Source organism: Xenopus tropicalis, chromosome 1 (assembly GCF_000004195.4).
Source record: "Xenopus tropicalis strain Nigerian chromosome 1, UCB_Xtro_10.0, whole genome shotgun sequence".
Lineage (NCBI taxonomy): Eukaryota > Metazoa > Chordata > Amphibia > Anura > Pipidae > Xenopus > Xenopus tropicalis.
The window spans coordinates 76393424-76410448 of record NC_030677.2 but is presented as its reverse complement, the minus strand read 5'-3'; the positions used below and the strand labels follow the sequence as shown (position 1 = coordinate 76410448).

The following is a 17025-nucleotide window of genomic DNA, read 5'->3' as shown; positions in this document are numbered from 1 at the left end:
CCGTCTTAATTATTGATTTGAGAATGATAAAGTTTTGCATGTTTAAATGCGTATGGCTTACAAAAAAAGAGCTGCTATTTGTAATTAAATTGATGGGAAAAAAAGTATTTTTGACAAAGCAATGATGAGATTACATAGGAGATTACATAGGAACCCAGACCATCCTGCAATATGCATTTTTCATTCGCAAGATAAAATGGGTCTTACTGAAAAGGTTTGCTCACATCTAGTAACCCAAAACAACCAATCAGATGTGTGCTTTCAAACATCCAGCCAGTAATTGCTAACCACAGGGTAGACTGTTTAAGACAAAAAATAAACCCACAAAATAAATAGATAAAATATTATATATATATACAATATGTTTTTGTGCACAAATATACAACAGAAAATGCAAATATGTATAGTTTTATGAAATGTTCTAAGTACCACACCAGAAATGGCAGAAACGCCTCCTTGTCTAGGGAAACAGATCACAAACACTGAACCTGCTTTAAAAGCTTAATCGGAGCATTCAGACCCGGAAGTGCATCGGATTGTAGAATCTAATATCTGTAGCACTTTTATGGTGCTTTTATCCACAAACTGTTGATCTGTGTCACTAAAAGTGTTAAAAGCTAGTCAGTCTTTCCCAAAGTATTCTATAACTGCACCTCAAATAAACACTTTTTTATTGTTTATGTATATATGATCTGTTTTGTAAGTTTTCTTTTGAGGTTTTACTGATTTATGGGGTTGTTTTTCCAGCCCTCTTTATAGCAGTTTATAGGAATGTTTTTCCTGGTGCTGTCAAGTGACAGGCATTTATCACTCAAAACGATCAGTGCTGGTGTTTTTAACTGTATTGCAATGTTTTCTAATCTGCACACTTTGAGTAAGACTGACGATTAATTGTAACATAGCTCCAGGGGGTCAGAAATGTTTAGAGTAAATACTGTTAAATTAGATTTGGAACAAATTGCCTTCTTTTAACATAGTTGTTAAAACTATGTTTTGCTTTTCAACTTTTTGGAGGCCTTACTCTGTAGTTACTCTGTAGTCACTATGCAAATTAGACCTTTAGAGCTTGACAGAAGCTGCGACATACACATGTTCAAAGCCAAACATTTTGTTACACTAAATCTAAAATAAATCCAAACAACTTTGGGCCATGAATATTTGTTTTATGCTATACAACAGGGGCACCAGCTGAAGTCCGAGGAAAATACTTTATATACAATGTGTCTATAAAGAATCTCATTCATCCAGGTCATTATATACAGTATCTAACAGAAGCAACTGGACGTTCTGAGTTAGTCCTGTGACAGTTAACTCAGAATGTCCAGTTGTCATAGACTTAATTCTACTAGATACTTTATATACAACTTACTAGACCACATTTAAGTCTCCGTTTCAACACTGGTTTAGTCAGAGTTACTGAGCCACTTGTTAATTTATCTGTAAACAAGTAAGAAAATATTATTATTATTATTATTATTATTAACATTTATTTATAAAGTGCTAACATATTCCGCAGCGCTGTACAATAAGTGGGTTTCATACATTGGACATACAGAGTAACATATAAAGCAATCAATAACCGATACAAGAGGTGAAGAGGGCCCTGCCCAAAAGAGCTTACAATCTACCACACTTTCATCACTTCCACATTTACATAATTCAAAGGAAATTTCACATTGGCTATAACTGTGTCACTTTTGCTTGTGTGGATTATTGTATCAGTTGTGTACCCCTATTAGCACTTAGCATAGCTAACTATTTCATTGGGGCATAGCGTTATAGATCTTATCATCCTGGGGGTCACCAGTTTGTCATCCCTAAGGTACAGTTTTCATCTTAAAAAATTATATGAAGAGCATGACACATGATTATTTGCTCTACTTCATAATCCCTTGTTCACCTGGGTTTGAACTTGGTGGTCTGACCAGAGAATGTCAGCATTGTAATCTACAGAGACCTATCATTGTTCAAAGATTGTGTTCCCTAACTTTTCCTTTTCTGTCCTTGGTTTCTCTAACATTCTGTCCACTGTGTTTCCATCCTCTGTAACATTTAGCTACTGAAGCCTATCTTTTTAATACAGATGGAAACCTAATCCTGTCTGGAACGGGAAGACCTTGTCTTCTTTAGTGTCAGTCTTTTGTTAATGAGTCCGTTAAATTAGCCTGTGCTGACACTCAGAGAAGAGAGCAGTTTGTTGTACATAAGGAGTCCTATTGTTAGTTCTATGCTGAACTGAAAGGCCATTGGTGTGTAAAGGTGCTTGTATAAAGAACAGAGGATATCAAATTAGGTCAGTGTTAGCATTGATTCATTAATGTTAGAGCATGTCAATTTTACTGCATATAGTTAGTTTACAGTAACTTGGAACTGACTGCTTCTTTCACTATTGTATAACATACATTATTTATCGTTAAGATATATGTTAAATGATTGAATTCTCAATTTCAAGCCTGGACAAACCTGATAATCTTAGATAGAGACCATTGACTAAACTAGAAATAATGTTACAATTGCTCATAGAGTCACTGCCTTAGGATCAGTTTTAGATCTCACTTCATTCAATTCATTAAAAACTGAAAACAGGTAATAGTTAGAATAAATACCTCAAATTTGAGTAAAATAAATTGAGGCTTCTTAAACCTGGACTCAAACCTCTCTTATGTTTTCAGGGGGCCCTTCCTATTGGCTTTGGGGAAATCATGGCACCCAGAAGAATTCAATTGTGCCCACTGCAAATCAAGCATGGCAGAGATGGGGTTTGTTGAAGAGAAGGGTGGCCTGTACTGCGAGATTTGTTATGAGAAGTTATTTGCACCTGAATGTGCCCGCTGTCAGAGGAAGATACTTGGTGTAAGTAACACATTTTAGCAAAGTGCAATACATCCAGTAATGTCATTTTGTACTACTAAGTTCCAACTAAAATGTAGCTTTATGTTCAAGCCAGGAAAGAATCAATTGTCATTTGTTCTACAGTGCATAGGAATTCTTGTGCAGAACAGTAGGACACCTTTGTATATTAAAAAAAAAATAAACTGGGGGAGGGGTATGCCTCATGTAGTATTAATAGGTCTGACATTGAGTCCTGCATCAAGAGTTGCAGCTGAAGAACAGTTGGGTTTGTGCAAGATAAATAAGCCATGTCCTATGTGGCTTGGGTCACTCATTATGCCTGCAGTTTAGCAGTTCTGACTACGCTTTGAAAGCCATGTTTAGGGCTCTGGCACACGGGGAGATTAGTCGCCCGCGAACAGGGAGATTTGTCGTGGGCGACTAATCTCCCCGTGTGCCAGAGCCCTTAGTGTAGAGGGAGCACTTGTTGTAAGCAAACTTAAGCTTGCCATACAGATATAGGCTGTCAACTTTATCATGCTGTGTAAAAAGTGGAGTAAAACTACTGGTGATGTTGCTCATAGCAGCCAATCGGATGCTTTTTTTTTTCTACCTGTTTTTTTCCACCAGATAAGCCCTAATTGACCCACTTTCTGCATAATCAGCTTTAAAGGTTTGCCTGCTTCCCTTTTGTCATTGTGGGCTTGTATATACTCTCAAATGACATCTGTGGGAAAATCAAAGCAAAAATACTTTGCTTTTAAGAAACTATTAACGGTTAAAACTATCAAGGGAAATTATTGGATAAGGAATGAAACAATATACAATTTAGTTGAGATTGCTGCAAAAAAACAAAAAAATAATTACTGATATATTTCCATTACATATAAAATGCTTACGAATGTTAGTGTTGCTTATAGTATATGCATAATATTATTCTCTGAAAATTTCTATTTATGTGTTAAGGGAACGTTGTGTATTTTTTGGCGTAGATGAAGTATTCTTTATTAATGCCAGTAGAACCAGTTCCTTCTATATATCACCAAACTGCCCATTATCTATAGAAGTCAGTGCTGTGCCTAAGCCAATGGTAGTAGTATGGTTGAAGTCACGTATTCCATGCAAATAAACCATGGAAAGCTTCTCTGTGCAAACTATACTTTCAAAACTTACATTTTATTTCTGTAAGTGAAATGTTTTGTTTATTTAGAGATGTTCATTATCTGACTTATTTAGTAGATGCTTCTGGGATTGAAAAGGCATTTCACTGCTTGTGTTACCAGACACAAAAAGCTATTACAAGTGGTTTTTGGAAACCGATATCTGCTAACCACTTTTATGGTTTCTGGTGCTGCGCGAAAAGCTTCTAGAAAAAATTAAAAAAAAAAACAACATAAATTATACAACAAGTAGGAAGACACTGTTACACTGATTGTGTTTTATAGATGGGTCAGATGAAATCTGTGAACTCTTTGGCTGCTTTATATGTGACGTTAATCGACTGTCTGCTAATAATGTTTATTCAACTGCATATTCAGCCCAGCTGGAATAATCATCTCTGCGAGTGCAGGAAACCTATAACACTTCATCTTTCTTTCTACCAGTCTCAACACATTTCCTAACTATTTGACCAGCAAGCCAATGAGATGTGGCTTAAAGGTGCAGTAAATACAGGAGCATAGTTTTGGTAAAAGCACTGCAGACATTAACAACACACTCCTATTTTATATTTTCATGTTCCATGCTAAAGGCTTTAAATTGTGGGCCTGTCATTCGATTTCACTGGAGACTTGCAATTTGCTTAGGAAAGTGCAGGCACTGTTGTCTTTCATTAGCTATTCCAACACAATCACAGTTGTGTATTTTATTTATTGATTGATTTTACAAATCACATTAAAATTAAAAGCCCCAGGGGACTCATCACCCAATAAAAGGCTATTGGCACAGTTTAAATCTATAGTGCATACATGTCGTGGAGGCATGTGAACCAATTTATTCTAGATTATTTTACAAATATGTCAAAACAATTGTAAAATGAAAATAACAATAAACACACCTACAGTAACGTTTATTGCTAAGCATGTACCTGAATAATTTGTTGTAGCAAAAATCAGGTCACTAATTTAATGGTTTATTCCATGTCCTGAATTTGGAAAGCAGCATAGCTTGTTAATTCCAAGGAGACTGCAATAAACAAATCGTCGTTGATTTCTGTAGTGTGTGCAGAGGCAATTTTATTTGGTAGAACTACCTCCAGTTTGGGTTAAGGTGCCTGACCCAGGCCACCTTGTAAATCTAACCAGTGGCAAGGCTGCTATGCTTCAGTTTCTGCAAGTTGGTATGTGAATGTTTCATGTAGTTTTTATTTTTTTGTTTGCATTAAATTTATTTAATGTTATGATGACAAAAGTTCAGAATGTTAGCATTGCATCATATTGGAGCTTGTGAATGATCTATGGAGTGCTATCTGCAGCCAAGAGTAATTTGTGATTGCAATATTGAAATTTAATTTTTAGGCTTTGCAGATGTAACTGCTTTACAACTTAGTGGGCAAAAACTTATTATCAGAAATGCACTGCATATACTGGGAATATTTTGTCTGCCTCAGTCTTACAAACAATGATCCTTTCCAGACTTAAAAGCGTGCTCTTAATTGCTATGGCATAATGCCTGAAACCAAAATATATTTATATGTCCAACACAGAAAAGCAAAGTTGAAAAAAGTAACTCACCAAGAGTAAAATGTGGTCCCGGTGCACCAGCCCCAGCAATTAGGTGAAGATGTTGTAAATAAAGATTTAACCGTTCAGTCAGTTTGAATGTTAGTTGTGTACCACACTGAACAAGAAAATAAATAAAAGTTGAGTAGGTGAGACAGAAAATCTTAATACTATAAGTTTATTGTCAGAGAGATCTAGAAAGAACAGTTGGGAGAAGGCATGCTTCAAATCCAGGAGAATCTAAGTAGTTTTCAGAAGAAGAATGGTCCAGAGATGCAGAGAGCTCCTTCATGTCTATACGAAGTACTTGAGTTCAGTTATACGTTTGGTGCCAATAACATTTTCAATTTTATTTTTGTGTTCAGATCTGAAATTCCGTTACCTTAATAGTAAATGAGAAAATTGTAAATCAATGTGAGATCAATTTATTATAGATATATATTTGTAAAAAGTGCAAAGGTATTTTTGACAATGACTATATAAACAATTCTTCACATTGTACCTGCTTTTTTTTTTTTTTTTTTTTTTTTTTTTTTGCATTTTTGAGATTTTAAACTCTATTTTTAAGCCAAAACTAATGTAGATGTAGCTATTAGTTACTGTTAACTGGATTACAGTTACAGAGCTATGAAACTCATGGATTGTATTTGCATACAAATACTTTCTCTGTTATTATCTTTGTTGTATAAATAGTTCTTATACAGCATACCAAATACATATCATGTATTACCTACACATACATATAACATATAGCAGGGGGATAGTGGCTAACATAGTACTTAGATTCAGGGGAATGCAACAAGAAGTGACAGTAGGCATGGCAAACATTATATACTAAAATTCTGTTTGTTCTGCATGCAAAATATTATAGCCAATTATTTCTATTTTAGGGGGACATATATATATATTATAAAGTAAAGTGCTCCATGTACTTAAAGTGATACTACCAGGTTCCTATTGTAGAAAGGAATGTGTCAGTATTAAAGAAAAAGTATGTTCTTTTGTGGGTTTTTTTGTTTTAAAAAAAAAATCCAAACTGCCCCTTTAATTATACCTGCCCAGTATTACCTACACTTTGCAACACTGTGCCCAGGCTTTAGTCGCCTGAGTGACTCTCGGTCACCCGAGTGCACAAAGCCAGTTACATTAGTCATTTTAGACAGGTGGAGGTGAAATCCCACTATTGGTGCAAGTAATGTTGATATTTCTACTGAAGTTTATGGACGTTTTGCTCTGCCGAGCTCTTTCCCCTCAGCACTGGGTTTGGGGCAAAAAAAAAAAAAAAAGATAATTGCTGTTCTTTGTTACAGTCTCTTATTACTATATTACTATTAGTACTGACATATTTCTAGCAAATATAGGGACACGCCAGTATTCCTTTGAAAAAAAAAAAAGGACCCAAAATTTGGTGGTTTATTTCTAGCTGAAAGCTATGTATTTCACCCAGTGTTCAGCTACAGTATTTATTGGTTCTGCAACATAACTCTTCACAATTAGACACTTTACAAATATGGTGAGTCAGTTAAATTGTGGTTTCAATTATTAATTAGGTTCTCATATAACATTGCCTTGAGACAGAATGAAAACTGAGCATTTTTTCTGTAATATATCAAGTGTGAGAAATAATAACTCTGTCTAGCAGTTACATCTAAATCACTTATTGATTAGAACTTCTCCTGTCTTTTTCTGTGACAGGAAGTCATCAATGCCCTAAAACAGACTTGGCATGTTTCCTGCTTTGTGTGTGTCGCCTGTCAAACTCCTATTCGGAATAGTGTCTTTCATTTAGAAGATGGGGAACCCTACTGCGAAACAGGTGTGTATTTTATACATATTATTCTTCTTTGGGCCACAGCTTTAAACTTATCGTATCCCCTTACTGATGTATTGTACATACTGTAAGCGTCATAGAATTAAAGCACTAGCATTTACCATATCCTTGTCTCTTGCATTTTTCTTCCATGGGGAAGCTCTCTTGTGTCATGGTAGCCCTCAAATTGTAGATTAAAAACAGAAGTAAATTGGTGTTTGAATTCGTTTTATCACAAAGCAATCTGAGTTAAATGTTTTAGAATTTCAATAACATTTGGTAAAAAAAAAGATATCCTTAGTTTCATCCAGTAACTGGATTGACCAATCATTACATTTTATAGAAGAAATGGCAGCTGACTGCATGCACAAAATGATCAGTGTTCCTTTATGGCTGCACTCATTCCTGATATATGCTGACGGTAGTCATACCCACAGAAATATGGGCATGTAATTTGGATGATCACAAGCCTTACCTATTGACATTGCTATATATCTTACTTCATGAAACAGCTTCTATAGGCCATTTGATCTGCTTATCTGCTGATGCCGATGCCTACCACCAGAACATGTTGGGGACATTGGTGTATCTGCAAGTTATAGCTTATGGGTCAGAGGCGCAGATCAATGCCATTGGCACTGATCTGGCCTTATCAAAATGTTAGGCCAATATAAATATCTGACAGAAAAAACAACCAAAAAAGCCAATAGATTGCCCCTTATTTGGTCAGATTTAAAAGCAAAATAAATGCACGTATTTCTCCTACTTTTATTTGGCCTGCTTCTTTATTAGAAGCTTATTTACTCTGGCAGGCCAATATGACCCTGGATATAAAATGTTACATGCAACCTTTAATATCCGACTGACGATCAGTTTTCTCAACCCCAACATAATACTGTATATTTGTTAAATCATAGATGGGATGGGCATCTTTGCAAATATGACTGAAGATGCAACCTCAAATCAAAACACAACTCTATGACATTATGGTTGTCTGTGAGCACTTTAGATACTAATCTCATACATATCATTTAAAATCTATGTCAAAGCCAAGTTGAAGTAAGCAACTATATTTGCTGAAGCAGAGGAGATTAAGCATTAAGTGACTACCTGGCACTAACTTCTCCCCATATGTTTCAGCAATCACTTTGCCTCCTGTCTTTTGCCGTTCCATCTGGCTTCTCTCATTTTGGAGAATACGTCTGTGTTGGAGTTTGCTATATATTCTAATGTTTAGACTCCTTATTGTTTAGATTATTATTCCTTATTCGGTACGATTTGCCATGGATGTGAATTCCCCATTGAAGCTGGAGACAGGTTCTTGGAAGCTCTTGGACACACCTGGCATAACACCTGTTTTGTATGCACAGTGAGTACAACTATGCCTGATATTGAAAACTGATCACTTCAGTATAACTCTGTGATTTGACATTAATGTAGATAGGTGAATGAAAGTTCCACAGTGTTACTTGAGGGCAGCTCAAGGTCAGTCATTTTTAGTAAACGTGCCACTTGTAGGTATTATTGACTTTAAAGCAAATCAGAAAAGAAAAGAAAATATATTTACTTGCAAATACAATATACACAGCATGGTAATTATATTACATTTGGGCTAAAAAAAAGACACCTGCCTTAAGCTGTCATCTAAATTGTATCACCCTGCATCACTGATGCACTTTTGGCAATTGCATAACATTTAATTGATATCATGTTGCTTTCTATGCTTAAAATTATTTACAGCTTGTTTTGTTAGCATAGATAGGAAAAGATTTATTTGCAGCAGTTATCAGCAATAAATAAAGTAATATGATATTTCAAATAATTGTTATGAAATAAATGTTAGTATTTATTTAAGGAAAGGTCTGCAATAAAATTTGTGTATCTGCTAAACAAAGTTTTAAGATTAGTTTTGGGAGAATTTAATGAAGTGATTCACCTGGATAAATAAAAGCCCTAAATCCTTACAGGATACTGCTATAAAAATAATATACATTGTGACATTATATTTCTGGGTAAATAAAAAATGCAACAGTGCATGTTTCTGCAGCAATGAAGTCTAAATGAGTGCAAATATTATATTAAAGTGTCAGTATAATAGAATTATTCAGTCTGAAGCAGTAGCTACGGTAATACACTGAACGTATAGTATCATCTTTCCTAGCACTGAGCCTTAATGTCATTCACTCAATTTAACATTGCTGGTTCATTTGTGTGAAGTTTACGTGGTGCAGATCACCTATGTTATTTAGTTTTTTTAAGATTTTAATATTTCAATTAGATTTTTAGTAATAAGAAAAGAGCTGGAGACCAAAAAAATCACCAAAAAAACAAGGTTTGGGCTTACAATGACACATACAGTACCTGGATGCCAGGGCGTGCTGTGCTTATTTAAAAGCACTGGGCAAATTTGCACTTGGGCAGTAACTCATAATAATTTATGGTGATTAGCATTCTTTACCAGCTGCAAGTAGAACAATGAAAGCAAAAATCTGATTGGTTGCCATGAGTAACTGTCCAAGTGCAAATTTTACCAGTGTTTATAAATAACCTTGACTGATATAATAGATTGTTGGTCCACTAGACAGATTGTTAGGTTTGTTACCAGGAGGTCCCACCGTGGCTACTGCCCTGGGGGCCCCACACCTCCCACAGGGGCCACCGCTATCCGCCCGACGTCCTCCCCTGAGCGCAAAACTTACTTTCAACGCTTCAGGGGTGGGACACCAGCGGCTGGGGGAGTGGCGAAAGGATCGGGTCTGGCCCACTGGGGCCCAAGGGGTTTTTACTGGTGTCCCGGTGGCCAAATCCGACCCTGTTTGTTATAGATCTTTGTTAATGAGTTGTTGTTGGCTTTTTTTTTTTTTAAATAGCTTTGTAATCCTGTATATGGAAATGCCTCAGTTAAATGATGCATATATTATTTTATTTATTTTTTGCAGATATGCTGTGAAAATCTGGAAGGGCAGACCTTTTTCTCCAAGAAGGATAAACTTCTGTGCAAGAAGCATGCCCATTCTGTGAATTTTTGAACCTGGGTTCCTGATTCCAGCACCAAGAAATAAGAAAAAGTTAAAGCGTTATTGGACGAGTATTGAGTTTTGTGGGTTTTATTCCATGATTTTCATGCCTGAATAGATGATAAAAAATATAACATTTTTACAGAAAGTTTAAAAAATCAGATGCTGCTACGATGTACTAAAAAGATTTTGGATAATATAGAGGTTTTTCTTTTTAATAATAAGTTGTCACTTCTGTTTGCATCTATGTATGGAATGGAAAACACAATAGTGATCAGAAGAATGATCACAATACGTTAATGCACCAGTTGTAAAGCCATTATGCAAACTAATTATTTATTCCTAATGAGCCTCTACTTTTCTATGTTTTTAGTAGGAGTGGGACTAGCAGCAACAATTTTATTTTAAAGATTGGTATACAGGTTGTAACTGCTTGATACGTCTTCCATATTTCTTATCTTTTTATGTGAATTACATTCTGTGTGGCATTACCCTTCATGCATTTGGGTAATTGTAAAATAGAAGGGGTTATACAGGAGCACAGCCAAACTTGGCCTTGTTCTGTAACCCATAGCAACCAATTAATAGTCAGATTCTATTTTTCTAGAATATTGAAGGCAAATATATGATTAGTTGCTAATGGTTACTGTCCTAAGGTACATTTTGCCAGTGTTTCTGCATAACATTGCAAGTGTTTAATATACACATCTAATAATTTTCACATTTAGATATGCACATTTAGAGCCATGAAAGAATGATTTGTATAAGTAAGAGAGGGGCAAACTCCTGCAGCAGCAATATCAGTTGGAAAAATAATACCCATAGTACCATTGTTTTGGACACGTATCATAATACACATATATTGTAATCTATTGTTTTTAATTGAACACCTTTTCAAAATCCTAGTTAATCAAGTGGCTTCAGTATTTACCTACCTACCTTTTCTTACCATATATACCTTTGTTTCTATAAAGTACCACATTCAGGACACTGGGTATAGAGATAGTCAGCTGTCTAGGTGGCTTCTGTTTATTAGTTGGTGGTTTCTAAATATTCAGTGTTTTAAGTTATTTGTTTTACATGGAGTAGACACATGAAACAACACAGAAATCAGTGCATATCATGCCATATTTTTTATTAAAGTCTTTTTTTTTAACCGCTATAGTTAAAACTAGTAATGAGAGTAATGAGTTGGGGGATCACCTACTGAGAAGCATAGTGCTATAGGGCAAAAAGTAGAGTCGCTAAAAAATGTATTTCCTGTGGATACAAGTAAAATACTCCGTTTATTAAAGGGGTCTTTCCTTAGAACTGACTCTTGATTCTGTTCCTAGCTCTCCAAAGAAGGAATTCCTGAAATGCAGAGGCAAAGGTATTCTTTAGTTAGAATCGTCCCTACTTACACTATGTCATTCATCCCATTGTTATTGAACTTATTGCAGAAAGTGCAATTTCTACTTGGCAATATCACATTGCAATCATCTAGGTGAAGCAACACTGCTATGGAAAGTATAGCAACCTTTCAAACGTATGTGTGTGAATGACATACTGTTCTTTCCTGTGGTTTAAATATATTATGCAGAGGCTGTTAGGGCGAAGATACACAGAGCGATTAGTTGGCGCGACTTGTTTAAAACATGATCGCGGAGGCTAATCGTGGAGTTTTACCGCCATAGGTTAACATGCGCGTTGTGACAACTAATCATGTGCTGTTTGCACTGGCCCGTTTAGTCGCAGCAACTTTTTAAAATTAAGCACCCCATGTGTCTTCGCCCTTAAGCCACTTTTTGCTTTTTGTCCTGGTAACACTTGGGGAAGAGAAAATGCACAGGATATGCTATAACTTTTACTGCCATCTTTATTTCTTGGGGTCTGCTTTATACTGATAGTTTTTAGAAACTGCACTATTTTTTCTGTCAGATGTAAGATGCTTGTTTTTTACCTAATGAATGAGGATTTCTGTTTATAGAGGGCCCACTGTATATCACCTAAAAATAACCAATTTAACATAGTAAATGTAAACATATATGCATAATTTTCCCATCTGGCTGTGTAAGTGAGTTTCAGTAACCGCTCCCTGACTGTTAGATACTTCCCATAATATGCAGTGAATGAACTGATTACTGCAGTTTATATGTTATTGTATTAAGTTCCCCTTGTCATGTTAAAGCCATGTCAAAATAACCCATAATAATATGTTAATTCTTATAAAATCATAAAAAATCATACAGGCCCAACCAGGTGTATTTATAATGAGTTAACTGCTTTATTCCTCATGACGTAAAACTTAACTGCTTTTAGCCGAGAAACAAAATCACCTTCACTATTCCTATTTAAAGTTATTCACTGTATGCACAGTTGCATGATTACTGTATTTATAGTGTGTTCTTTAAACAAGTACACACTGTTTGGGGACAGAATAACAGAATCATGTTTCTTGTAATTTGTTGTTATAAATATGATGTGTTTCATAAGCAGAAAACACATGTAGCAGGTGACGCCTTTCAGAGCACATTGATATCAGTAAGAGAGGCATATAGCCCTCACAAAACAACATGTATGCAAGAGTTGGTTGTACTGCAGTTTTGCATAGGATGCTTTTGAGAAAACCTGTTATGGTTTTGATTTGAAAGTGTCTTATGCAGTACAAAGACAGGCAGTTGAGTAAGGTATTGGAAGGACATCATACACATCAGACAAACTGGTTCGCTTTTTAGCCATCTAGAAAAGTGGTGTCCATTGAAGTATGAATTCAGTATGTCCTATGTTGGAGCTTCAAAAGCTGTGTTACTGATCTCAGTTGCTGACCATTGGGATCTGTGAGCCATGTTGACCTTAAACAGTCTGTTAGCTGGGATTTCATCGGGATTTTGTCTGTTGCTAAATCCCATTGTTTGTGTACAACTCTCATTTTGTCAGCAGCTTCCTTCTCGCTGGAGTAAGCTTCATAATACATGGTGTAAGTATGCAGTATGGTATACAGTATAGAGTAGATTTAGCCCAATTATCTCTCAGTGTATGTTTGAAAGCCATGTACGACAATCAGCTAGACTGCTTTAAAAATTCATGGAAATTTTTAGTTTTTATTTAATGGCCAGAAAGAAGAAGTTGGATCTATCCAGATGTTTTACCATTAAGGCCTCTGTAGCCATAGATGTTCAGCTACTCTGTCCACTTTAGTCAGCCTTCTGAGGCCAAAATGGGCACATATAGCAGGAACATATTTTTTGAATAGTTGCTGCTCAATTCCCACTTCATAACAAATTGAAGCTTAGTTTTCTTTAATGTCACTGATGTAGCAAAGTGTATCCTAAAAAGAGAGGTTACTGAATATCATCCCAAGCAACTTGGCTCAGGTACAATAAGTAGGTTACTATATCTTTCACTACTGCACAGTGACTTCTAAGTGAGTATTTAGGGGAAGGATACTGAAATAAAATTTGTTATAATTTCTCAGGATGCACCGATTTCTAACATTTAATAATGGATTTTGCAGCCAAAAATATCTGTTGTATAGGTTGTACAAAATCTGCAAGACACTAAGGCTGGTGCATTTTCTCAAGTACTACAGGTTTTGCTGCAAAACATAGCTCAGTGCTGTTTTGCATTAGTTTAGATTCATTCCGGTGCCTGGTTTTGGTACTTTTTTTGTTTTCATTCTGGGTTAGGGGTTGGTGCAAGGCTGTGACAGGCTGGGGTGCTGATGTAAACTGTATAATCCAGCATGTTTGGCCCTTGCTCCTCCTCTAGTTCAGCCTACAGAGACACCACACTGTAAGCCTGGCCTGCGGAGGCTAGAGCCTTCATTAAAAGCCTGTAACAAGTCTTGTATTACTTGTGAATGCCCCAGTGCCATTGTAATAATAATAACTTGCAGCTTTTGCGCAATTTGCAGAAACTATTATGCTATATCCTGGTATTTCTTCTACTAGATACAAATATTTAGGTTTAAAATTGCATTGGGTAATTAAGGGAAACAAAGCAATAAACGAGACCTGTATTTGGCCTGTATATGTTGTATTTTCTGGGTGGTTTATAGTAACTTTTAAATTCTAGGTTTGACTATTGAATTTACATTTATGTCTTGTATGACACTGAATATTTATTGTTCTGTTTTGGTTTGAATGAACTTTGTTAAAGATGGTTTTATGCAAAAAGCAAAGTATAAATACTTGTATCTTGTGCCATGGACCTTTACTACATAGACATTTGTTTATGTACAATTTCAGGTCTTGGAGTTAGTATTACTTTACAAAGTATAGCAGTAGACACTTTAGTATAGTAAATTAAAGAAGCCCCTCCCCCCCAAACAGTTTGTGGGGCATAAGGTTTATTTTTGTTATCCTAAAATACCGATATGAAAGGTGGGTTTTTCCTATACTTAGGGGCTGATTTACTTACCCACGAACGGGTCGAAATGAGTCCGATTGCGTTTTTTTCGTAATGATCGGTATTTTGCGATTTTTTCGTATGTTTTGCGATTTTTTCGGATTCTTTACGAATTTTTCGTTACCAATACGATTTTTGCGTAAAAACGCGAGTTTTTCGTATCCATTACGAAAGTTGCATAAAAAGTTGCGCATTTTTCGTAGCGTTAAAACTTACGCGAAAAGTTGCGCATTTTTCGTAGCGTTAAAACTTAAAATGCGCAACTTTTCGCGTAAGTTTTAACGCTACGAAAAATGCGCAACTTTTTATGCAACTTTCGTAATGGATACGAAAAACTCACGTTTTTACGCAAAAATCGTATTGGTAACGAAAAATTCGTAAAGAATCCGAAAAAATCGCAAAACATACGAAAAAGTCGCAAAATGTTCGTTTTCAAGTCGGAACTTTTCCAATTCGGGTCGGATTCGTGGGTTAGTAAATCAGCCCCTTAGAGTAGAAACTATATGTTAGGTTTGTATTTTAATTTACATTTTTTCTGTGAAATGTATTGTCTATAAATTTGTAAGAGACCTTCTCACATTTAAATACATGCAGTTAATTGAGACAGGAATGATTGTGAACATCGCTTAGCTGCTTCCACTCTTCCTTCCAAGATGGCCACCACTGGTGTAACTAAATGATACTGGGCCCGACAGCAAATTCAATGTAGGGCCCTAAAATATTGGTAAGTTAGCCTATTCTACAAAGAGATGTAATTAATTATTACTGGCTCTATACTCCTGGGCTCCATGCAAACGCAAGGTCTGCTTCCTCTGTAGTTATGTCCCTGATGGCCACCAAATCAAAAATGATTCACTATGGAAACTGGAAGAATATTTACTTATGCTTCATGCAAAATCTAAATCGTGAATGCACAGCTCTTGTTATATTTTATAAATGTATTCTTAGAATTTAGGTAATTTTATTTAAATTGAGGTGACAGCAAGAAGTATTAAATAGCAATTATACATTATTTTATGAACATCAATTATCACTTAAGGTTCTATCTTAACATGTGCGGCATCCCTAAAGTCGATTCAGCATTATACAAGTCCTTCATTTGTTCACAAAGTAACCTAATCCTGCCTTTCGCTGTGCTGCTATGTGACTGCAGGAATAGGCTCAGAGATACCATGTAAAAGAGGAACGTACATTCCCTTCCTACGAAAAAAGGAGGGGGGGGGGTATTTATTAATTTTCCCTTAGTACATCTGCTTTACTACATGGCAGAGATATGACGGCTGGGTTTGACCAGGAAGCCATGGACTATGGTTAAAAATTTTTGTTTTGGAAGGCTTGGATTTAGGTTGGAATTCAGGCAGAGCTACAAATTGAATTTCCATGGCAGTTCAGGGTGCATTTACCGATTAGGAATTTTTAAATTGCTACTCTTATCATCCACAAATATTTATTTGCTTTCAATGCCATGATCCATTGTGTTCCAATTCTGTGTGGCTGTTACTGGTATAATGTGTTATTGCATTGATGCTTCCTGTACCTTACTACAACTGCTATAGAGTTTATGTTTATGAAATTATTGTGGGGGGGGGGGGAGCATCTGTATTTTCAAGGCAAAATATGTCAATAAAGGCTTTATTGTAACCCTGGTTGTAGATTATATGTGCTTGTGTTTGTAAGGGGTTCTGAAAGCAACATCACAAATTTGATTTCTACTTTTATCCAAATTTAACAAAAGCAGCTGTTAAAATGAAATGGTCAGACTTTCTTGCCACTTACAAAAGATAAACTCAGCTACAAACTCATACAGCTATGGGATCCCTTATCCCGAAACCCATTATCCAGAAAGCCAAATCATGGAAAGGCCATCTCCCATAGACTCCATTATAAGCAAATAATTCTAATTTTTAAAAATGATTTCATTTTTCTCTGTAATAATAAAACAGTACCTTGTACTTGATCCCAACTAAGATATAATTAATCCTTATTGGAGCCAAAACAAGCCTATTGGGTTTATTCAATATTGAAATAATTTTTAGTAGTTATGGAGATCCAAATTACGGAAAGATCCCTTATTACATTATTACATTACATTAAGATTTATTTATAAAGCGCCAACATATTCCGCAGCGCTGTACAATAAGTGGGTTACATACATTGGACATACAGAGTAACATATAAAGCAATCCGTAACCGATACAAGAGGTGAAGAGGGCCCTGCCCAAAAGAGCTTACAATCTACAAGGAGAAAGGGTTGAGA

The 17025-nt window shown here is 35.8% G+C and overlaps 1 protein-coding gene across 12 annotated transcripts in view; it reads left to right on the top strand.

Annotated features, from left to right (window-relative positions):
- The window catches only part of pdlim5 (PDZ and LIM domain 5), a 130040-nt gene extending 115512 nt beyond the window's left edge, over positions 1–14528 (top strand). For 11 of the 12 annotated variants that reach the window (XM_018092971.2, XM_031899670.1, XM_012961674.3 and 8 more), the window contains 4 exons: positions 2673–2853; positions 7248–7368; positions 8616–8731; positions 10302–14528. In XM_018092971.2, the coding sequence (XP_017948460.2) occupies positions 2673–2853; positions 7248–7368; positions 8616–8731; positions 10302–10391 (508 nt within the window). In that variant the 3' untranslated portion in view covers positions 10392–14528. 12 annotated transcript variants of the gene reach the window in all.
- The last annotated feature ends 2497 nt before the right edge of the window (positions 14529–17025 follow it).